This window comes from Lynx rufus, unplaced genomic scaffold, assembly GCF_022079265.1.
Source record: "Lynx rufus isolate CCGP_SWC_20201006 ecotype Redwood Valley unplaced genomic scaffold, mLynRuf1.p SCAF_3, whole genome shotgun sequence".
Taxonomy (NCBI): domain Eukaryota; kingdom Metazoa; phylum Chordata; class Mammalia; order Carnivora; family Felidae; genus Lynx; species Lynx rufus.
The window spans coordinates 62,295,735-62,319,312 of NW_025814845.1; the positions used below are offsets into that span (position 1 = coordinate 62,295,735).

General features: G+C 36.2%; 1 protein-coding gene across 1 annotated transcript in view; it reads right to left on the reverse strand.

Annotated features, from left to right (window-relative positions):
* ANTXR2 (ANTXR cell adhesion molecule 2) overlaps positions 1–23,578 on the reverse strand; it is a 154,892-nt gene that overhangs the window by 115,732 nt on the left and 15,582 nt on the right. Inside the window, exons 4-7 of the mRNA XM_047091046.1 lie at positions 19,044–19,125; positions 18,481–18,588; positions 18,276–18,344; positions 17,451–17,531 (exon numbers count right to left, since the gene is read on the reverse strand). Of these exons, the coding sequence (XP_046947002.1) occupies positions 17,451–17,531; positions 18,276–18,344; positions 18,481–18,588; positions 19,044–19,125 (340 nt within the window). The remainder of the gene's footprint in view (positions 1–17,450; positions 17,532–18,275; positions 18,345–18,480; positions 18,589–19,043; positions 19,126–23,578) is intronic.

The window sequence follows — 23,578 nt, forward strand, 5'->3', positions numbered from 1 at the left end:
ATATGTGTGTGTGTGTGTGTATACATATATACATATATAATATAAATTATATTATGTATTATATACATATATAATATAAATTATATATACGTATATATACATATATATAAATGTATATGTACATTTTCCAATATAAATTGGCAAAGAACTTGATGGTCATTATATTATATATTATATACATATATATAATATAAATTATATATATAAATGTATATATACATTGTCAATATAAATTGGCAAAGAACTTGATGGTCACCATGAAGAAAAGTATACTACTGAAGCATCTGTTCACTCACAAGCATCTGTTCACTCAAAAAGTAATATTAGTGTTAAGGGATATTTACAAATGAAAATAATAGGTACATTATTACCTACTCCCTACTCTTAAGTCCTCAAATATTAATATGTGTAACAAGACTGAAATTTACTAAAAGTCAAACTTCCTAAATTTAGTACAAATATCAGCAGTCAAAAATTCAAAAGATTATGAAGGAAACTGAAGAAGATACATTCCGTGCAAATGGATTAGAAGAATAAATATTGTTAAAATGTCAAAACCACCCAAAGCTATCTACACATTCAATGCAATACCAATCAAAATTGCACCAGCATTCTTCTCGAAACTAGAACAAGCAATCCTAAAATTTGTACGGAACCACAAAAGACTCTGAATGGCCAAAGTAATATTGAAGAAGAAGACCAAAGCAGGAGGCATCACAATCCCAGACTTTAGCCTCTACCACAAAGGTGTAATCATCAAGACAGCATGGTATTGGCACAAAAACAGACACATAGACCAATGGAATAGAATAGAAACCCCAGAACTAGACCCACAAACATATGGCCAACTCATCTTTGACAAAGCAGGAAAGAACATCCAATGGAAAAAAAGACTGTCTCTTTAACAAATGGTGCTGGGAGAACTGGACAGCAACATGCAGAAGGTTGAAACTAGACCACTTTCTCACACCATTCACAAAAATAAACTCAAAATGGATAAAGGACCTGAATGTGAGACAGGAAACCATCAAAACCCTAGAGGAGAAGGCAGGAAAAAACCTCTCTGACCTCAGCCGCAGCAATTTCTTACTTAACACATCTCCAAAGGCAAGGGAATTAAAAGCAAAAATGAACTATTGGGACCTCATGAAGATAAAAAGCTTCTGCACTGCAAAGGTAACAATCAACAAAACTAAAAGGCAACCGACAGAATGGGAAAAGATATTTGCAAATGACATATCAGACAAAGGGCTAGCATCCAAAATCTATAAAGAACTCACCAAACTCCATACCTTAAAAACAAATAATCCAGTGAAGAAATGGGCAGAAAACATGAAAAGACACTTCTCTAAAGAAGACATCCGGATGGCCAACAGGCACATGAAAAGATGCTCAACGTCACTCCTCATCAGGGAAATACAAATCAAAACCACACTGAGATACCACCTCACACCGGTCAGAGTGGCTAAAATGAACAAATCAGGAGACTATAGATGCTGGAGAGGATGTGGAGAAACGGGAACCCTCTTGCATTGCTGGTGGGAATGCAAACTGGTGCAGCCACTCTGGAAAACAGTGTGGAGGTTCCTCAAAAAATGAAAAATAGATCTACCCTATGACCCAGCAATAACACTGCTAGGAATTTACCCAAGGGATACAGGAGTGCTGATGCATAGGGGCACTTGTACCCCAATGTTTATAGCAGCACTCTCAACAATAGCCAAATTATGGAAAGAGCCTAAATATCCACCAACTAATGAATGGATAAAGAAACTGTGGTTTATATCAACAATGAAATACTACTTGGCAATGAGAAAGAATGAAATATCACCTTTTGTAGCAACGTGGATGGAACTGGAGAGTGTTATGCTAAGTGAAATAAGTCATACAGAGAAAGACAGATACCATGTGTTTTCACTCTATGTGGATCCTGAGAAACTTACCAGAAGACCATGGGGAGGGGAAGGAAAAAACAAACAAAAAAAAAAGAGGTTAGAGAGGGAGGGAGCCAAAACATAAGAGACTCTTAGAAACAGAAAACTGAGGGTTGATGGGGGGAGGGAGGGAGGGGAATGTGGGTGATGGGCACTGAGGAGGGCACCTGTTGGAAGGAGCACTGGGTGTTGTATGGAAACCAATTTGAAAATAAATTTCATATTTTAAAAAAAATTCAAAAGAATCCCGAACAATGGTAATAATAATTATCATTTATTGGGGACTAATTATGTCCCAGGAAGTGTGCTAAGCACTTTATCTAAATCTCTTCAGTTAATCCTCTCAAGTCTTATGAATACATAGTATTTTCTTGTTTATTTATTTATTTTGAGAGAGAGAGGGAGAGCATGTGTGCAAGAAAGAGAGAGGGGAAGGGGCAGAGAGAGAGGAAGAAAGGGAATCCTAAGCAGGTTCCCTGTGCTTGTCAGCACAGAGCCCAACGCAGGGCTCAATCTTTCAAACCATTAGATCATGACCTGAGCCGTTATCAAGAGCCACCCATGGTGCACCCCAAATACATACTATTTTTATCCCCACTTGATTGATGAGAAAACTGAGGCTTAGAGAGATATTTTCTTTACTGTTAATTTTTTTTTTCTAAGAAAGAGTAGTTTTTAAATAGCATAGCAAGATCTCCTCAGGTTTGATTGACTCTAAAGCCTACTGTAATCAGTGCACTCTGCTATCCTCCAGGATTGTGAGAGACAGTCTAATCATTACAAAATCTAATATCTACAAAACTTGTGCAATTTATCTGTCTGTTTTGCCCAGATTCTTTTTACACTATCAAAATGATCTAAATCTATCTCATTTCAAATAAAAATCACAATTCTATTCAGCAATATCACTCACTCCGTCTTTATCTCTTTCCTTCCTGTGTTTTTGTGCACTTCTATGCATTTTATAAGCTGCATCTCTGAAAAATAAAATTTGAATCCTACTATATGGAGTTGTTGTTTGCTTTTTCAGTTAATATAATTACAAAGTTCTCCCCATGTCAAGTAAATAATGGCACATCCAGATAGTTTACAAATATTAAATGATGTCTTAGAACAGTGTTTCTCAAATCTTAATGAGTGTACAAATCACCTAGGATATTGTTAAAATACAGGATCTGGTTCAGTAGGTCTTGAGAAGAGTCCCAAGATTCTGCATTTCTAACAACCTCCCAAATAATGCCACAGACTGCTGGTCTGTGGGCCACACTGAGTAGCAAGGGTTTAGAAAATATATATATTCCAGTAATAATGAACACACATAAGTTTCAATGTCTGGCTCATATGCAGTGAAATATCACATCAATGGAGTGATAATCCTTACACACAAGGCAGGAATAATACAAACATTTATCAAGTGTATACTATGTATGCATATAGGCCCCAAGATTATTAAAAATCTAATTACTGGTCAGTGTCAATAGATACCAATATTTCCAAGACTCTGGATGCATACAAAGGACATTCCATAGTGACAGAAAGCAGATCAGTGGTTGCCAGGGAACAAAGGGAAGGGCAAAGAGGGAGGAAACTTTGGTGGATAAGTTCATGATCTTGATTGTGGTGGTATTTCCATGGATACTTTATACATAAAAATCTGTTAACATTTATCAAATGGTACACTTTAAATATATGCAGTCTGTTATCTGTCAATTATACTTCAACAAAGCTATCTTAACATGAAAAACAAGTAAAATTCATGTTATATTTTATCTTCAAAACTATTCCATGAAGCTTTCACCCCCATTTTTTAAATTTATTTATTTTTATTTTTTTATTTTAGAGACAGAGAGCACAAGTGGAGGAGAGGAGCAGAGGGAACCAGAGAGAGAATTTTAAGCACGGGGCTCAATCCCAAGACCTTAGGATCATGACCTGAGTCAAAATCAAGAGTAAGACACTCGACCAATTGAGCCATCCAGCTGCCCCTCATCTACATTTGATGGGGTTTTTATAGGTTTAAAATTTCGAATTCCACTGACTGTGAATAAATTAAAACTTTAGATCATCCTATCAATTAGTAATATATAGGATATGCAAATGCTTAGGGCCCTCTCTCTTTTGATTTATTTTTGCTTTCTATTGTCTTATTTTATTATCGCTTTCTATCTCAAATGTGTTTTGTACAGATAGAACACTTGTACTTCTTACTTCTCAGCATAATCCAGAACTTAAAATACATGAGAGGCTATACTAGAACCACAAAAGGTCCTAACTCTGGTTTGAGGGCACCAGAAGCACTTGGAAAACTAAAATCAAACTGTGTTTAGAAAACTTAATTTGTTACTCCATCGTAGAACACATATTTTTTTTCATAAAAGTAATATGTCAATGGCATTGAAGGGTATTTCGGTTTCATATGTTTCTAGAACTTGCCTGAGTCCTGGGAACAGAAAGGACATTTGGAGCCAGAAGGCAGAAGGCTGGGGGTTTTTTTGCTTTGTTTTCTTTCATTTTTCTCCATTTTTTTCTGGATGTGGAACTGGCTTTAGGAGAATTTTTGATACAGAGTAAGTTAGTCCTTGTGCCTCCCTCACTCATGGTGTCACCTAGGTTACTAGACACACAGATATCCCTTTTCTAAATGCCATCACTGTCCAGGTTTTCTGCTGCCCAAAATATTCTATTTCAATGAGGCTGTTCTCATTTCATGAACTTATTCATGCTAATACATAAATAAATATATGAGATGATGGCCTTTCAAACAACCTAGATGGGGTTATACCTTGAAGAGAAATTTTTTACCCATAAAAATCCCTACATATGGAAATTCAGGTAGCACAACCATTTAGTAAAGCAAGAAATGCAAGCAGCATGAGGGAAAATGTTCTCTAAAATGGGATACCTACATCAGAAAATGAGGTCTGCTTATATGTCTGCATGACAGAGACTTGTTCCTCTGTTATTCTTTATCTTGGTTTCTTTCCGTCCTATATTTGTGAAAACTTTGTAACCTACAGTTGCACCCACAGGGCCAGGCTGGGTAGGAGATGAAGGTATGAACTTCCAGGAGAGAGAGATCTAAGCAAAGTAGCCATTGGTATACACAAGGCCATCTGCAAGACTTGCGTTTATAAGCCAGTGCAAATCTATAATAGAAAAGAAGTTAAAATACATAGAATTCTAAATTCTGGTTCTTTGTGTAAAAATTCTACATTCCAACATGTTGTCCCAAACTGTGAATTAAATGCCTAAAGATGGTTTTATATATTTAATCTCTATAATCACAGTCACTGTCCTTTCTCGTTATCAAAACTTTCTGTCCTATTTAAAATGTGTTTGTTTTGGGACGCCTGGGTGGCTCAGTCGGTTAAGCGTCCAACTTCGGCTCAGGTCATGATCTCACAGTTCGTGGATGTGAGCCCCGAGTTAGGCTGTGTACTGACAGCTCAGAGCCTGGAGCCTGCTTTGGATTCTGTGTCTCCCTCTTTCTGCCTCTTCCCCCCCACTCTCTCTCAAAAATAAACATTAAAAAGAATTTTAAATGTATTTATCTTGAATGCTTTCTTTTAAATGTATGATAAAAAGTCTGCCATGCATTATGATAATAAAGTCAAAACCTAAATATTTCCCCTCTTCCAAGTTGTTTGGGGTAAAACTCCAAGTGGAACAATAGCATTCACTCTTACAAACTGTCATTATTTTTCTGTTGCTAACTGGTTGTATATAATTTTAATTCACTATCTGCACAATTCTGATAATCAAAATTTCTCATTAGTTCCATGTACACTGTAAATACTAATTTCATGGAATTTCTCTATTGGGCAATGGAGGGGGAGAGAATAGATAAGGTTATTTATGCCTCCCTCTGGGTTGGTTGTCGGTTAGCAGTAAGACCAGATGCAGCCTTAGGAGTCAGCTCTGACCTTGTGCCTGCTGGCCTCTCTGAGACTATAGATGTTTGGCAGAAGATCAAAGTAGATCCCTTTGTGCTGTCGCTTCTCTGCAGAGCTACTTGAATGAAGTACCAGAATGGTGTTTCACCCTGACTACTCCAGGCATGTTCCAAATTAATTTGGATTGAATCTACATCTAATGTCATGTGGTCCGGTTGCAGGATTTCACGGTAGGCCAAATTTACATATAAAGTAACAAGTGGCAGAGATGTATCCTGAAGCTAGAACCGGCAATATTTGTGGGAGCACAGGTAAGGACAACTGCTAAGTCAGACACAACTCTTTCAAGAATCTCATTGGTTACAAAGCGATTTCTTATCTTGTTTGTCTTTAAAGTTACAATCAGTTCTTTATATGTATGGAATAATAATCAGGTAAAATGACAGCATTATCGAGGAACCATCTACAACAGAAATAACCAGACAGCATCATATTTTATCTCTTCTTTCTTAGATATTTTAAGAAGCATATTAAACCGTGTAATGAGATCTTATAAATTCCTCAACATATTTACATCATGAACACAGGCTATAATTATAGATATGGGGCACGGAAGAAGTAGTGAAAGCCATATTATGGCCTGAAAAAAATGCATACAAGTATATAGTTGTGGCCTTTTTCTTCTGGCCTTTACGATAAAATGGGATTAATTAGTGGAGAACCCTGGTTGAGATATACCCAAGATAAAACTTAGCAGAAATTAGTTAAGATGGGGAAATGAAGTCAAAGTATGACTTAGGACATACCATGTCTCTCAAGTTTATGTTGAAATATCTAGGTTTTATGATTTGAGAATCAAGCATTCAGTTAAAAAAAAGAAAAATTTCCCACAACTAAGATAAACCAAAATAGATTTTAACATCTGTACTTTTTCCAATTTCTAAATGGCAATAGAAAGGTTATAATATTGGAAAATAGAATAGAGCCCATTCCAGAAGAAACTAGGTAAACATTTCTCTAATGAATGATAATGCCATATATTCAAAACCAATCTAATATAAAAAGCAGATAGCACAATATATTAAAAATAGCAGCTGCTCAATTAATGTTTATTGAATTAATTGAAAGAGTACCTGTAAAACTTTCTAATAAAAATCATGAGCATTTTGACTATAAGACAAATAAATGAAGTGTGTAACACTGAACAGTTAAGCATACAAAAAAATACAGAGCTTAATTAGGTGCTACTTGAATTAATCAAATCACATCTTCAGTCACACACATGAAGAGAAAGCTTATTTGCATAGTACAAATTTTGGTAATCAATTGAACCCATAAAGCAGCAAACCAAATGGAAAAAAAATAAAACAACACGAAAAGAAACATGAATTTAATATACATATCTTCTTTTTTTTAATGTTTATTTATTTATTTTGAGAGAGAGTACAAGCAGGGGAAGAGCAGAAGGAAAGGGAGAGAGACAGGGAGAAAGAATCCCAAGAAGGCTCCCGGCTGCCAGCCCAGAGCCTGAACAGGACTTGAATTCACGAACTGTGCGATTATGACCTGAGCCAAAACCAAGAGACAGCCTCAACCAACAGAGCCACCCAGTGTCCCTAATATATGTTATTTTCTTAAGAAAAGAAGGTTAATTCTAGATAGGATATGTGAAAAGAGAAATAAATAAATAAATCCCACTGAATGGTTTCCTTTGTGATCTCATTTTTAAAGGTCTATTCTAAATATTAGAGATTTTTTCCCCCAAAATAGAATATTGCATTACACTTAAATTCAACTGCTACCCAAACATCTATAACATTTTTTAAACGTCATTAAAAATTAAAAATATTCATCCTAGCAATAAATTTTAACACTGACTTTGGGTATATAACATCATCTACAGTAGAACATCATAGATAATTTACAGGCATCCAAGGTATATCTTTAACAGATAGAAACCGCGAATTTCCATGACATACAACATGTCAGAAAATATCTGTAAGGATAAGAATAAGTCTAAAAAAGCAAGCATTTTTTTTTCCTTACTCAGGGAGTAGTTTTAAACACTATAGGAGTTCATCCTAATATGAAGGATTCCAAGCTTCTATCTCATAAGGAAAAATCACTGAACAGCATTATTCCAAAGGTCCCAACAAAATGAAGCCTTAGTAATTAACCATATATTTGTATAAAATAAGCAGCTAAAACAATTGTAAGGATGTTTTCACAGTTTTTTCTTGTTTGCTTTTTAGCTTTCAGTGTTCAGATGATCTTTATTTTCTCTCTGGCTGCCAAACATCCCTATCAAATATATTTTTCTTTACGAGGTGATACATCAATGAAAAACAATTATAATTTGTAATCATAGGGCACCTGGCTGGCTCAGTCAGGAGAGCATGTGACTCTTGATCTCAGGGTTGCAGGTTTGAGCCCCACATTGGGTGTAGAGATTACTTAAAAATAATAAAATCTGGGTGGCTGGGTGCCTAGGTGGCCCAGTCAGTTAATCATCTGACTTCGGCTCAAGTCATATCTCATGGTTCATGAGTTTGGGCCCCACATAGGGCTCTCTGCTGTCAGTGCAAAGCCTGCTTCAGATCTTCTGTCTCCTTCTCTCTCTGCTCCTGCCCTGCTTGTTCTTGCTCTCTCTCAAAACAAATAAATGAACTTTGAAAAAATAATAATAAAATCTTGGGGCGCCTGGGTGGCTCAGTCGGTTAAGTGTCCAAATCTTGACTTTGGCTCAGGTCACACTTTCACAGTTTGTGGGTTCCAGTCCTGCCTCAGGCTCAGGGCTGACAGGGCAGAGTCAGCCTGGGATTCTCTCTCTCCCTCTCTGCCCCTCCCCTGCTCACACACTTCACTCTTTCTCTCTCAAAATAAATAAGTAAACTTAAAAAAAAATAATAAAATCTTAAAAAAAAAGTAATTTGTAATCACATGTTTTGGTTGAGTTCATTTCTAAAAAGTGCTTGAAGCTTCAAAATACCAGTTGCTCAATACAGCTCATTCTGCACTGGCCCATTGCTAAAAATGGATTCTCTCTTCCTTCCAAGTAAGCGAGTTGTATAAGCACAAGTGACAAATTTTTAAACAAACTTTTACTCTAAGAAATCTAAGGAAGAATGTGAGTTATAATCATTGCCTTTTACTCTTCTCAGCTCCAAACATAACAGATGAATCGTTCTGATTATACTGTTGGTGAAAATAATGCCCATATCACAAATTGTGAAACAAAAACCCCAAATGACATTTAGGTCCTCTGCATCTCACAACTATAATTTTCAAAAACGATTCATGTTAGCAAGTCTTCTTTTCTTGCTACAACATAGAAATCTGCCAAAAATAGTTGTGATTTGAAACAAAAGCTTATCATCTTTTTTTTTTTTTTTTAGTCAACACAAACTCAGAACAATCATTTAGTGCTTTCTTAAAGGATGAAGAATCTCCATAAAAAGCACACTGAAGTTATGGATAAAGTTATAACAAATGAACTATTTGTTTCAGAATCTAAAGAAATTGAGTTCCAGCAAGTTTTTCACTCTGATACATATATTATTTCATATTAGTCCTATTTGCCCACTCTCTTGTTTTCTTAACTAAAACATGAAATCCATCTGTCATTCTAAGTCTATATTTGTCCTATTTGATTTTTTAAAATCCATAGTGGCAAATAAAATATTTCCCTATGTAACAAGAATACTAAAAAAAAAAAAAAAAAAAAAGCCTTATCAACTCTTCTATTTAGTTTTACAGTCAAACAAACATGCCTCAAAGCAGTCAACTCAGAAAAGTCAAGGGTACCATACCTATCCTTGTAACCCAACACCATAAACGTGTGTTAAACATAGTTTAAAAAAAAATGCTTCCAAATAAATTGAGAATTATTATATTTGGGTAAAAATAAGATATAACTCAGAAATCATGCATTTATCTATTATAATTCATATTGGTGGTACATTTAATTCATAAATCTTAATCACTGTAGCCTCCTTTTCAATGTCCTTCTACTTGATTGAATTTGTTTTCAAGAAAAGGTAAGCCTCCAAAGGTCATCTTTTGTAGCCCAACAGATTGATGTTAAAAAACAACCTTCTGGCACTTGAGTTTGGCTAGGTAATGCTATGGCTAGTTTAGTTTTCTCACAAAATATCACAAAGCTGTATTTATTCAAAGTAGGTTTGATTTTCTTAAACTATAGTCCCAACCACATAAAGAAAAAGAATAATATTGTTATCAAGTAAAATTATCATGCAAATGCAAACAGAGCATTGGACTATGGACATCAAGATAAGATTATAAAATTTCAGTACATAAAATGAATAACTTAAAACAAATTTTCTATTTGTATTTTTTAGTTAATTAACATCTAGAAGGAATGAAGTGTCTAATTAGAATATACGTCAGAGGTGCCTGGGTGACTCAGTCAGTTAAGCATTCCACTTGTGATCCTGGCTCAGGTCATCCATCATCTCAGGGTCATGAGATCAAACCCTGTGTCGGACTTCATGCTGAGCACAGAGCCTGCTTAATATTCTCTCTCTCTTCCTCTCTGTCCCTCTCCCCCACCTGCACTCTCTCTGTCTTGAATAGAATAGAATAGAATAGAATAGAATAGAATAGAAGAATAGATGTCAAAAATATTTAAAGGTATTTGAATATAGTGGACTATAATAGCTATTGATTTTTTTTCCCTACCCAGAACACTTTTTTACCCTTAACGTGTCTATGAACAGTGTTTCCTTTCTAATGAGAAAGTGTTCTCCAGTCCATGTGGTCTGAGTGATGCTATGGATCATGATGCCTCCTCCTTCTCCACCTTGCTGTCAATCTCTTATCACGGGGTAGGCATGATGCTCAGGCTGGTCCAAATATGTTGACAGGGATGAGCACTTGACTCAACTGAGTCACTCAGAGTCCTTATCTGGGACAGAGTATACTGATGCCCCAGAACAATAGCTCTCTCTTTCCAATATGCTTGGTAATTGAGGCCCATACAACCCTGAAACCTTTGGCAATTACCTTCATCGGACACTCATTTGAACAAGAAAAGTATGAGGCTAATAAAATCATGGGTAAATTTTACAAAGAGAGATCCTAAGAACATAGACCGATTCTCTGGATCCAATTGTACTTGAGGTAATTTCCTCCCTCTGCACCACCCAGTTATATCAGTCAATAACTTTTTTTTCCTCTTAAGCTAGTATGAATGTGGTTTTTGTAAACAAAGTCATAATACAGTGGAATATAAATAAGAAGATGAAATAAAAGTTATATGGAATCATGTTAATTCAAAATATTCTCTGGCAAAGAAAAAATCTGGTTTTTTTAATCTTTAAATACACCATAACTATATTATAAAACTATGAAAATATGTTCAAAAAGCACTGATTTTATTTTCCATTCATTGATAAATATAAATTAACCAATAACTATTTACCCAGTGCTATATTAGGCACTAGACAAAAGAAGGATTAGGAGGAAATACAGTCCCAACCTTCCTACCATTAATGTGAAAGATGTTATAATGAGACACCTCATCTATATTCAGTATTAAAGATTCTTGGATAAATAGAAGCCCAGAAGAAGCTGATTTATTGTGAGCCTCATATTATAGTCAATCTTTTGTTAAAAAGAGCCCTAGAAACTGGTCTCCAATTTTGAGTAATCCTACCAGTTTTGGGGTTTTCCTGTGGATATATCTTTACAGTTAGCTCAGACTTTAGATTTGTTTCATCAAACCATGATTTTATAGAGATTTTCACAACTAAGCAGTCAACATTCGTAGCAGAACCTGCTAAAATCACTTAAACTGAGGTCTTATCAGAATGTTCATTAGGTACCTCTTCTATGAAAATGATTTGCCTGTAAAGAAAACAATTTTGCAGTGTCTTCTCATCTCATTAAAACATAATGTAGACACCTTTCTTAGAAACTTTTCAAAACAACAACAATAGACATTACTGAGAAAAAACAATTTGGCTGCAAAGGTCAGATGAAGCTTACATTTCCAGTACTATGAATGAAGCTATTTCTTGAAATGTATATTGCACTTTTTCCCCCTTTATAAACAACCTATTACAGTTTTATTTAAATGTCCTACACGTATGAGTGATCATTTCCTTCCTATTTATGTTCCCATACTTCCCCGTTAGGTACTTAGGAACTCTGGCATTAGCTGCCATCACCTAGGATATAGTGTTCTTAATTCTTTTGGATCAGGGTTATTTATAAAACCAGTTTCACAACTGATTTATCTCTTCTGCTTAATACATTCTGAGGTACTCTATAAAACAATTGTTGAAATAATTGCAAAGAGTATAACATCCCATGGCCTTGCTTTTAGGGGAAAAGAAAAGGAGAGAGGGGGGTTTTCCACAGAGAATTTTTATTTTTATTCTTTCCATATTATTCACCAATCTGAGGTGTTATTTTATTTTGAATGCTACCATCCAAAGCACTGCGTTATGAAACACTGAACCAGTACGCATGTGGTACTCACACATCAGTCTGACCTATACTAGTTCGAATACTAGTTCAAAATTCATTTTCAAATCAAAGCCTGGTAATCACCTTTCCAAGAAACCAAAAATAATTGTTTAACATTCTAACATATTAAAGATAATCTAAAGAGGAAAACAGAAGAATTATGTCCTGTGTTTGTAGGCAACGGGAGGGGAAAAAACACAAGAGGAGGAACAATGACTCAATTCTGAAGTTTTCTGACTTGAACATTTTGCTGGACCTCCACTTCCCAAAGGGACATTCCCCACAGGGACTTCCCAGCCCAGTCCCACTTCTCTTCTGTCCCTCTGTCCAATTCCAGTGTGTTCTCTAGCACTCTGTGCCCCTCTGTAAAAACAGCTTTCACTCTCACTGCTTCCAGATGGGGGGCAAAATGCCCAAGTTATATTCGATTCCCCTGTCTTTTTCACCCTATAACCAGTCATCTCTCGGGTTCTATTAACTTTCAAGGTTTCCCAAATGTACCTTTTTATTTCCAGTTTCACTGCCATCACAATAATAACAGCAGTTAATGTTTTCCAGACCCATTAGAGACTGGCTCAGCAAGAGAAAACAATTTTATCCCTGGAGGTTCTGCCCCACCCTGTTCCTGACATGATTCTGACCAGGGCAGAGAGTTTATTACATGTTTTCCTTGTGGTCCTTGACCTAGTTTTATAGGGAAAGACCTAGAATCTCAGTACCTAAAATAAGTCCTAAGGAACTATGGTCCACTGAAGATGGTTTTTCCCCCCGTAACAACTAGGTTTCTACTTTGAATCACTAAATAGCACTACAAGTTCCCTGACAAGAACTGTGACTCTTTTCTGAATGCAGGGTCCTGAAATTCTACATGACATTCTACCAAAAAAAAAAGTTTTTGTCATGGGAATACTGAATCTCCTTTCCCAGTTGTTGGCTGGGTCCTAGCTCCATGGCCTGAAGATTCAGAACTAGGACACAGCCAAATATCTGACTTTGGTTAGCTACACCATCTAGAAATCCTTGTGCTTACGACCCACTTGCTAGATTTGATCCTCTCACATATCAGTGTCATGCTCTTCTAAGACACTGATTATTTAGAATTCTAGTCTCTCTCAGTGGACTGTCCTGCAGAAAGATCAATAACCTATCCTATACGGTCCCAACTTCCTGCCATTCCTAGTTGCCTACCAAATGGTTTAAAACCCAACCCTTCTGAGTTAGATCATTCTTAATCATTGTCTCATTTTATTCACAAAACAACCCAATGAAATAGAATTGTCCCCATTTGACTTGATGAGAATTTTAAAAATCAGAGAGATTACACTTAGGAAGTACACCAGGCCACATAGCTAGACAGTGGCAGAGTCAGAACTCATACTCAGGTCTTCCTATTCCCAATCTCAGCACACCTTTCCATATTCCAAATTATCCTATCCATTCCTGCAAGAATATTCTTCCTAAACGTTCTCAGCTATCATATCAATCCCATCCCCAAACTGCTCCTCCATCATTCCCCAATTACTTATGAAATAAGTGCCAATTCCCCATTCAAACACTTAAGAGTTTCCAGAATCTGGATCCAGCCTGATATCCTTCATATCCCTCCATAATCCAAGCCAGGCCACACACTGCCTCCTGTGCTTCAGCCACTCAGCCCAGGTTCTTTCTGAAAATCTGTGTTCCTTGTTTCTAATTTACTCCAACTGTCAGAGCACAGTTCAAATTCCACCACCCAAAGTCTTCCATTACTTAACATATCCAAACTTATCCCATCCTTCTGTTAACTTTACTCTAGCCATATTGGCATCTTAACACAAATTGCATGATAGGATTCCTTTTTATCACCTAGAGTGACTCACTGAAGTTTCCCGCCTCCTTGTCTGCGCATTTTGCAATTCCTGCAAGGGGAAAACCATATTCCAAACCCCCAGTCGTCATTCTTCAAACTCCTTTAGAAACAGAGAGTTTGTCTTATTTAAGTTTATGTCCCTTCTTCTGAGCTTAACAGTGCCGTAAGCATGTTCGAGCTCAATAAATGAATGAATGAAAGAATAAATTAGATAATGGGGGGGAAAAGAGGTGAACAAGAGGAAAGTTTTACCAGCATCTACTTGAGACAATAATGAATTTTAAACCTTAATATCCCTAATTAAGATTGGAGATTAAACCCATATTCCAAAAAATGTCACATATCACGTTTGCCTAAAAGTCTAAAAATTTTGAAATGATTCATTCCCTTCCAAATTAAAACATTAAAATGATTTTCTGAATCAAGTAAATCTTAGAGAAGGTATTATATTGTTAACATGCAAAATGTTCACAACAAAGGCCTTTTTCAGTCCCTGGCTTTTGAAGTTACAGAAGACAGTACTGCTACAGAGCTTCTTTTTTTTTTTTTTTTTTTTTTTAATTACGGGAAGGAAGGCTCCAAAATGAAACACCTATCCTTGCTGATTAAGAAGTGGATTTTAGACAAACGATGTCTTAACAAAACGTGGTATACAATAAGGGACCAGACCATCTAGGTCACTGGATTTTGGTGGGCAGGCGAGAGAGGATCGAGAAAGCAAGAAAAACACATTACATTTTTTCTCAAAGAAATTCTCAATCAAAGAAATTCATTCATTGGCAATAAAGCCAGATGTATTTGAAGAACTTCTCGCAGGAAAAAGAAATTATCTCTCAATTTAACTAATATTTTGCCTTCAAAGTACCAGACATGTGGGGGCACGTGGGTGGCTCAGTTGGTTAAGCATCCGACTTGGGCTCAGATCATGATCTCGTGGTCTGGGAGTTCAAGCCCCCTGCCGGGCTCTGTGCTGACAGCTCAGAGTCTGGAGCCTGCTTCAGATTCTGTGTCTCCCTCTCTCTCTGCCCCAGCCCCACTCATACTCTGTCTCTTTCTCTCTCTCCCTCTCAAAAATGAATATTAAAAAAAAAAAAAATCAAAGTACCAGACATCTGAAAGAGTTAAATTTTCTAACTTTTTATATTTGCTTAGCTTTGCATAAATACATTTCACAGCACAATTTTGTCTACTAGTTTGGTAAATCATAAAGAATAAAGAGATCATCTCTTCTCTCTGCCCTTACCCTGAAATAGATACAGTATATTTGTTTTAAATACCAAATATAATTTTTTGAAGATAACATGGTACTTGGTCAGTATAAAGTGCAATTCAAATCTAAGGCAGAATTACAGCTTTTGTATATTATCAGAGATGAGGCAACCTCTGCCTTGAAGAGAGATTAAGTGTTTGAATTGCCTTAAATTTCTGCAAAGTAAGCAAAAATCCCAAGCTATCATGTTGATAAAAATCTCAACCATTAGTGAGATTAACTTTGGTTGTGATGACTCCATTTGTCCCCCTGTCAACTCTGCCATGTTACTTCCAGGCTTTCCCCAGAGGTTGGCTTCCCTGAGGAGAATTTACTCCTCCTTTAGTGACAAAATAGCTGAAGTGGAACTGTATTAAAATGAACGCTATACCCATCGGCCTCCACCAGATGAAACTCAAGAGGCTTTGTTTGCAATCTGTAGCTAAAATAACACAAGTCTTTCTAATTTCATGCTAACTCTTTCCACATAACTTACTCAAGCTAAAGTCCATCAAGAACTCCAGGCCAGAAAGACTGCAGTTAGAAATTCCATTCTAAAGTTTCTCCAATACAAATAAAATAAATGAAGTTAAACAAATAAAACAACAACTGTATCTTCTCTGGTTGTCAACTAATTTCCTACAGGAGAAATATGCAGTCATAGCCCATAAGCAAAGAGTTTTAAAAAACCAATTAGTCTTTTGAAGTGAACCTTTCTTATACAGAGAAAAAAATTCCAAATAAAATAATCCAGAGAGGTCTTCTCTCCTTCCCAGTATAATTATAAAAATAACTGCAAATTCCCAAGCACAATGAAATTCTATTTAAAACACAATCTGCTGGTTTGTTTATTTATAGGATCAAATTATCCTCCCTTTTGCATTGACCATGCATGTTTCTGTATTTTAAAACAAATCACAGTTGCAGAGTATTTACCTTGAATCCAAGTATAAAAATATTTACTGTTTTTTACATTGCAATTTTTTCTAAATACTAAGCATAATTAAACTCCTAAAATAACAAAATCTCTGTTCCGTTCTGTATTTACATTCGGCCTGCCCACTAGAAGTACCGATATGTGATAGAACCAAATCGTATTTTTTTCTTTGGAAAGTTCCATGAGTGAGGGGGGAAAAAAAAACTCGCATGCTACTTAAAAACAAAATCAATCCATCTCACTCTGGTTGTGAAACACATGAATGATCTTTAAAGAGAAATTTTAAAAGCCAGAACGAAACATCCGAAGACACTGAGTTGTTTCCCCCCACCCCACCGCCCTTCAGTAAATACCTAAAGATTAAAGGAAAGGCTCTAGCTTAGAGACTATATATTACTCGCTTCCATTTTAGGATGGTGTTTACCAAAATATCATAAATACTTAATAGCAACTGTTCCTAGTGCTTCTAGCAAAAGGCAGTAAAATGAAACATAAACCTCAGCAGTGAAAGCCTAGGAGTTTTGCTTCACATTTCATCATCCCACTTCCCATCATACTCTTTAGGGTAGCCTCGATTCTAACGATCACCAGAGACAGAGCAACTGAATTCCAAACAGAAATATTACGAGCTCCAGTGAAACTATTAATCATTAAAATGGAAAGAACAACAACAGCAGTCAAATACTCGGCCGCTGGGGCAAGGTGCCTGACAGCCACGAAACACCGTATTTGGAGGAGGGAGAAATCACACAAATTCCAATCCAAATTTTTATTTTATACTTCCTCCATAAATCCTTTAAAACTTACCAGATATCAAGACAGTGAGGAACTCCACGTTCAAAGGATATAAGGGTCTCAGGCTGTCTAAGATCTTAAACTTGAAATCACAAACCCAGGCTCACCGAGTTCAACGTCTAAGAATCAACACCAAATCTCACAAACAAAATCTCAGATCTTCCGAATTATGCTGTGTTCACAGTACCAAACAAACTTCCTTTTTAACACAATGACTACCTGAACTGGACATCAAGATTACTGCCAACATTTGTAAAATGTATCTAAAATTATGAGCCTTTCTTACTCCCAGAAAAATACTCACAGAATTAATTATTCCTTTAAGAGCTTGAAATCCGCCTTTGACAGGGAAAACTTGTTCCTTGGAATCAGCGATTCTTTCCAGCTTTAGTAAAAGGAGGAACATTTAATTAACGGGTAGTTGAGACATACAAGATTTTATACACTTCATTATGTTTCAGTTATGTTCATCTGAAAAATTACACTACAGATTAATTCACCAGGGTAGCCTGTCAGGAATTGAAGGAGACGGCACCAGTGTCATTCTAAATGTATCACAATGAAATGAATCAGCCACAGCCCCTTTACATTGGCCCCAAGTTTGAATCTCAAAGCAGTGCAGAGCTCTGCTAGCTGTAAATGCCATGAGACACAGGAGTCCTATGTCACATTCAACCAAACGTTTAAATGCAAAGTCATCTTGGTGAGCAGAAAAAAAATAATAATAATATATAAGCCCTCAAAACTTAATTAAAAAATTTTGTTTTCCCAAATCCCTGCACTCCTAAGAGTCAAGTTTTCAATCAAACTAAAATACCTCTATAAGACTGTCATAATAATCCTGTCAGTTGAGTTCAAGAAGGAGCATTCATGTTATTTTAATCCAAATGTATATCCTACAATATTAGTTCCTTCAAATCAAATGAATAGTCACAAAATTTAGAGTTTTGTTTTCAGTAATGAAACCTATCAAAACTAGACATGACTGATGCAGCTTTCAAGACATACGGCCACCTTATAGAAAACCTTTGGCAAATGGTTAGCATCACAGTAAGTCATCAGTGAAAAAAATTTGATAAGCTATCCTTAGGACAATTTAGATTAAAGTTTGCAGATCTGCTGTACTCACTTGAGCTTGTTCAAAGTCCAGGACACCAACACAATAAACTCTAGCGCCAAATGACCTGGATATCTTTGCCTATGGAGAGAGAGAAGGACAGAGAAAGACAGAGGGAGAGAGACAGAGGTGAATTATCCAAATATCAGGCTATCCATACAGAGACACACAGCAAAATACACTGGGGTATAAAGAACAGGTTCAGTTCAATACTCACCTCTCTCTCTGCATATGATGGCACCAGACCGTCCAACTTACCATCTGTCAGAGCAATTATGATACTGGAGGTTTTTAAGCCTCCTGCTTTCTGAATTTGTTCATTTGCCTGAAAATGAAGAATAATTATCCAACTAAGAATTTTAACTTTTAACCAGCATGCCCCATCAAGCTGAATTTAGGAGTCTGACAAAATCAAAATATTATAGACTGACTTTTAAAACAGGGTATTTTGGGTTAACTATTTTATTTGAAATGTGCATATATTCACAGTATAGAGTAGTTACTATTGGGTTTAAAGGAGATAAATTTTAAGCTTTGATTGACTAGTCTGAATGTAATCACACAGAAGATGAAAAATTCCTTAAAAAGCAAAATGCCATCCAAAGTTTTCTTATCACCATGGTAAGTTAGTCTCATCCTTAGAATAACAAAAGCATGTTTAAAAACTTTTAAAGATAAACATGTAATGGGGCCTTTGAGTTTTACTAGAGAGTTACAGTTTATTGTATTACAGAATAAGAAAACATTCTCCCCTATGCTTATAAATGTAAAAGAACTTACTAGCTTTAGTCCCTCGTGGATGTATGTTTCTCCTACTGGACTAACACGTTTTAAATCCTCCAAGCCTTTACTAATCTTGCCCCTGAAAAATAATGCATTATAACATCAAACAAAAGAAAAATGAGCAAAGATCACAATAAGCACTTATCAAAAAATATGGCAGTATTACAACTCAGGTTTCTTCAGTAAGAGGAAAGAACATGGACCTTGAGGACAGATAACTTCTCATACTTTTCGCTATTTAAGTATTTAATAGCATTTATATTTTAACTACAAAAAGTAAAAGTACTGATGATGTGAAACATCTTGAAAAATCTAGGGATATTCTAGGCATTTTTGAACTGAGAACAGATAATTTCTATCGTATTTTTTACTAAATGTTAAAACATTTTCCTTCATCCAAAATAAACAAGGACTGAGGAGGTCAGCTGAAGTGAAAAAAGCCTTTCTGAAGCACTTAACCACTTCCCTACACGTTGAAAATTTTCTTTGTTATTTGCAAATTTCCAAGGCACATTACTTAATCCTCAACTTATAGAAATCATCATTCTCCATTTTTGTTTCCAGAGTCAAATATCTCAGAATCTAGTCATTTTTGTAACATCTCACCCATCCGAACACTGGACAGCTCATTGTCTTGAATACGGCAGGTAGTAATACATATTTGATGAACAAATGAAAGAATAAATGGGTAGATGGGTGCATGGGTAGATGGATGGACAGATGGATGATAATGGATTCTTCCAAGAGGCAGTATAAATGAAAAAGATGAAAAACTATAGAAGAATCTTTTCCATCATGACTAATTAGTGTTCCAATGTGGTATGTCTAAATGAAGTATGACTACACTATTAAGAGCTATTTTATGTGTATTAAGTAAGAGAAGACTCCTTTTTCAGGGTTTTTTAAATACAGGTTCCAAAGACCCCTTGAAAAATAAAGAAATTGTAAGAGTCATGTGAGATAAATATAACAACTTTACAAAAACAATCTGAGATAAACTTAAAATTTCATTTAAAAATTTTAAGTTTAAAAGACCAGAAGAGAGATCTTAACATATTGTTTTTGAAATTTTAGTTTTTAAAAAGAAGCGAAGAAAAATACCTTTCTAAACAGAAGAGCCTTGCAATGGTAAACTGAAGTATAATACTTTTTTTTTTAATTTTTTTTCTTTAATGTTTGTTTTTGAGAGAGAGAGAGAGAGAGAGAGAGAGAGAGAAATGGGGGGGAGGGACAGAGACAGAGAGACACAGAATCCAAAGCAGGCTCCAGGCTCTGAGCTGTCAGCACAGATCCCGACACAGGGCTCAAAACCACGGACCATGAGATCATGACCTGAGCTGAAGTCAGACGCCTAACCAATGGAGCCAGCCAGGCGCACCTGAAATGTAATACTTTAAATAAAACATGAAGAGCACCTGCACTACTAAGAATGATAGATGAAAGATTAACTATAAAAAGTGAATTATCTGAACATCAAGGAACTACTGGAGTCATACATAAACGTGTGTGTGTGTGTGTATAATACACTATTAAAACATGTCAGAAATAGTAAAAAAAAAAAAAAAACTTATGCAGCAATGTTGTATATCAAATACTTGAAATAAATGAACCATTTACCAGAGCTCCAATCATGTTTTAAAAGTAACTTCTTGATTATATGTTGACATGGCAATGAAAATTATTATCAGACAAGTTTTCCATCTCAAGAAATGTTCCAAAAACACAAGACAACTTTCAAAGTTTGATCTTAATCTTCTTCCTTCCTGATTCAGTCATCTCTTCCTAACATCTCTGTCTCTCTTAATACCTGGTTTAAAATCACCCTATTCTGGGGGTGCCTGGGTGGCTCAGTCGGTTAAGCGGCCAACTTCGGCTCAGGTCACGATCTCACGGTCAGTGAGTTCGAGCCCCGCGTCGAGCCCCGCGCTGACAGCTCAGAGCCTGGAGCCAGTTTTGGATTCTGTGTCTCCCTCTCTCTGCCCCTCCCCCATTCATGCTCTGTCTCTCTCTGTCTCAAAAATAAATGAACATTAAAAAAAAATTTTTTTAATAAAATAAAATAAAATCAGCCTATTCTGAACCTATCTTTAATTTAATCACACTCTTTCTTGTAAGGTACCGCAAATAGACCCTTGTTCAACTTTTACTTTAAAGAACACTTTGGCTCTCAAAAACATTCTACTTCGAAATAATGTAACTAATTTAATTTAACTGAATCTCATATTTTAACTTCTCAATTAGAATGCAAGTTTACAGTGGGCTATCACTGTGTCTATCATTTATAATGTATCCCCTTACTCTGCACTTACTGCTTATTATAATGCCTTTTTTTTTTTTAACGTTTATTTATTTTTGAGACAGAGAAAGAGCATGAAGGGGGGAGGGTCAGAGACAGGGAGACACAGAATCCGAAACAGGCTCCAGGCTCTGAGCTGTCAGCACAGAGCCCGACGCGGGGCTCGAACTCACGGACCGTGAGATCATGACCTGAGCCGAAGTCGGCCGCTTAACCGACTGAGACACCCAGGGGCCCCTATAATGCCTTTTACAAAGTAAGTGTTCAATAAATGTTTCAATCTGTCCTAGGAAAAAGATTTCTAATTCCACAGATGATGGAGTAAATCACATAATTTATAAGCTTGTTTTACCTAAATATTTATGTTTAGTGTCTACAGAAACAACTTGAAGCTGATGCTGTCTCAATGTGGACAAAAACCAACTATTTGATGCTTCCCAGAAATGAGTGGTAGCATGGCTTCAAGCATTGTTTGCTACCAAAAAGGAAATGAAAAAGAAAACTGAAATTTAAGTTTACACAGATTCTGCAAGGTAAAAATCACCCTCTCCACTCAGCTTAGATTCACTTCACCTTTTAATTACTTCTAAGAACCAGACACCAGACAACAGCAGCAGACAACTCTAAGTTAAATGAACTTGCCCAGTGTGGAATTCACAGCTTTTTTGGAAGGGATGTCTCAGCTAGCTCATTTCATTAGAAGTAGAGTGCCCCTGGCTTTTCTATCCATACCCACACCTGATACCATAACATTCTACATAGCACTGAATTCCATCATTCCTTTTGCAGCCGCACTGTCCCTAGAGGAAAAGCGTTTCTTGCCCACAGTCAACATCAACACACATGAGCCCTGGTCTTATCTCCTTCCAGTGTAACCACACAGTCTGTCAGCCTCTACTGCCTCAACAAGTATCACTTTAGGGGGAAGGAAAGCTAAAACAAGACAGGGCAGATCTCAGGGCTTCAAAAAATCCCAAGCCACTAAAAAGAAGTTCTAAATTTGTCTATTCGTAAACAGCTAATTTAGGGGAAAGCAAATGATGTTGAAGGTTAAAAACAGGACTCATTCATCTACACTAAGACTTGAAGGAGACTCTTTAAAAAAAAAAGGCAAGTGAGGAATGATAAAAACAAAAAAATATTTACACATTACAAAGCTCAAATCCCACAGCATCTTAGATCATGCTCACCAAGTTTGGTTTTAACTTTAGGTCTTCAACTACAGGAAGAGAGATACCAAAACTACTTTGGTATTTGTTGTGAAGCGGTAGTCAAGGGCACTGCTATCATAACACATAATGTCCCCTATAAGGTCTCGAGGCAGAAGTTTCTTGTCATCCCTGAGTAATCGCTACATACTTCCTCCATTCTGCTAACTACAACTACGTGAACTGTTTCTTGCCCTGATTATTGGGAAGCTCACGGTAAATTTCTTACTCATTCACAGAATTCTGCTACGCTCCTATGATTAACCTATTGCTACATCCTCTTTCGCAAGATCTTAACTTTTCTTTTTTTTATGTTGTTATCTTTCTGCAATGTTATTATGTTCAGTGACGCCTCAAATACTTTTTGGAAAGAGACTTGAAACAAGTAAAATGGGACATTAAAGCTCGATTTTTTTGTTGAGAATCAGGGGGCCAAAATGTATAATCAACTCTTTCTTTTTTATGTTGTAATTATACTGATTAGAGAAAGAGAGAGAGGGACAGGGAAGAAAGGCAAAAACACACAGACTCATTTTTTAAATCTATAAAATAACACTTTCCACTCTGTTAGTATCTTTCAAATTTCTCTGCTGAGTAGGGAAAGGAAGAGATAAAAGGGAAGGGAAAGGACAAAAAGACAAGAGAAGGAAAGGAAACACAGCAACTACAGCTGCCATATAATGTGCTACATCAATGGCTTTTCCCCACGCATAGAACACTTTGGATTTTGAAAAGTGTTCAAGATGTCATAACTAAACATAAATATATATTGTAAATAGGGGCATAATAAAATGGTTGGCAAAGAATTCTAACTTGCCCAACTAACACAAATGAGGCACTTTTTTTTTTTATTTTAAGTAACTTTTACCTGTGACTAAGGACATTATGTTTATACAGTATATCTGTATGGTAATTGAACTTTTCAGATTTCAAAGCTCTTTCCAGATTTTAGTCAATCTATATCCCCCTGCTGAGCACCCACCGCAAGTGAACACTGAATCTATGTGGTGATATGAGAAGGGCTCACA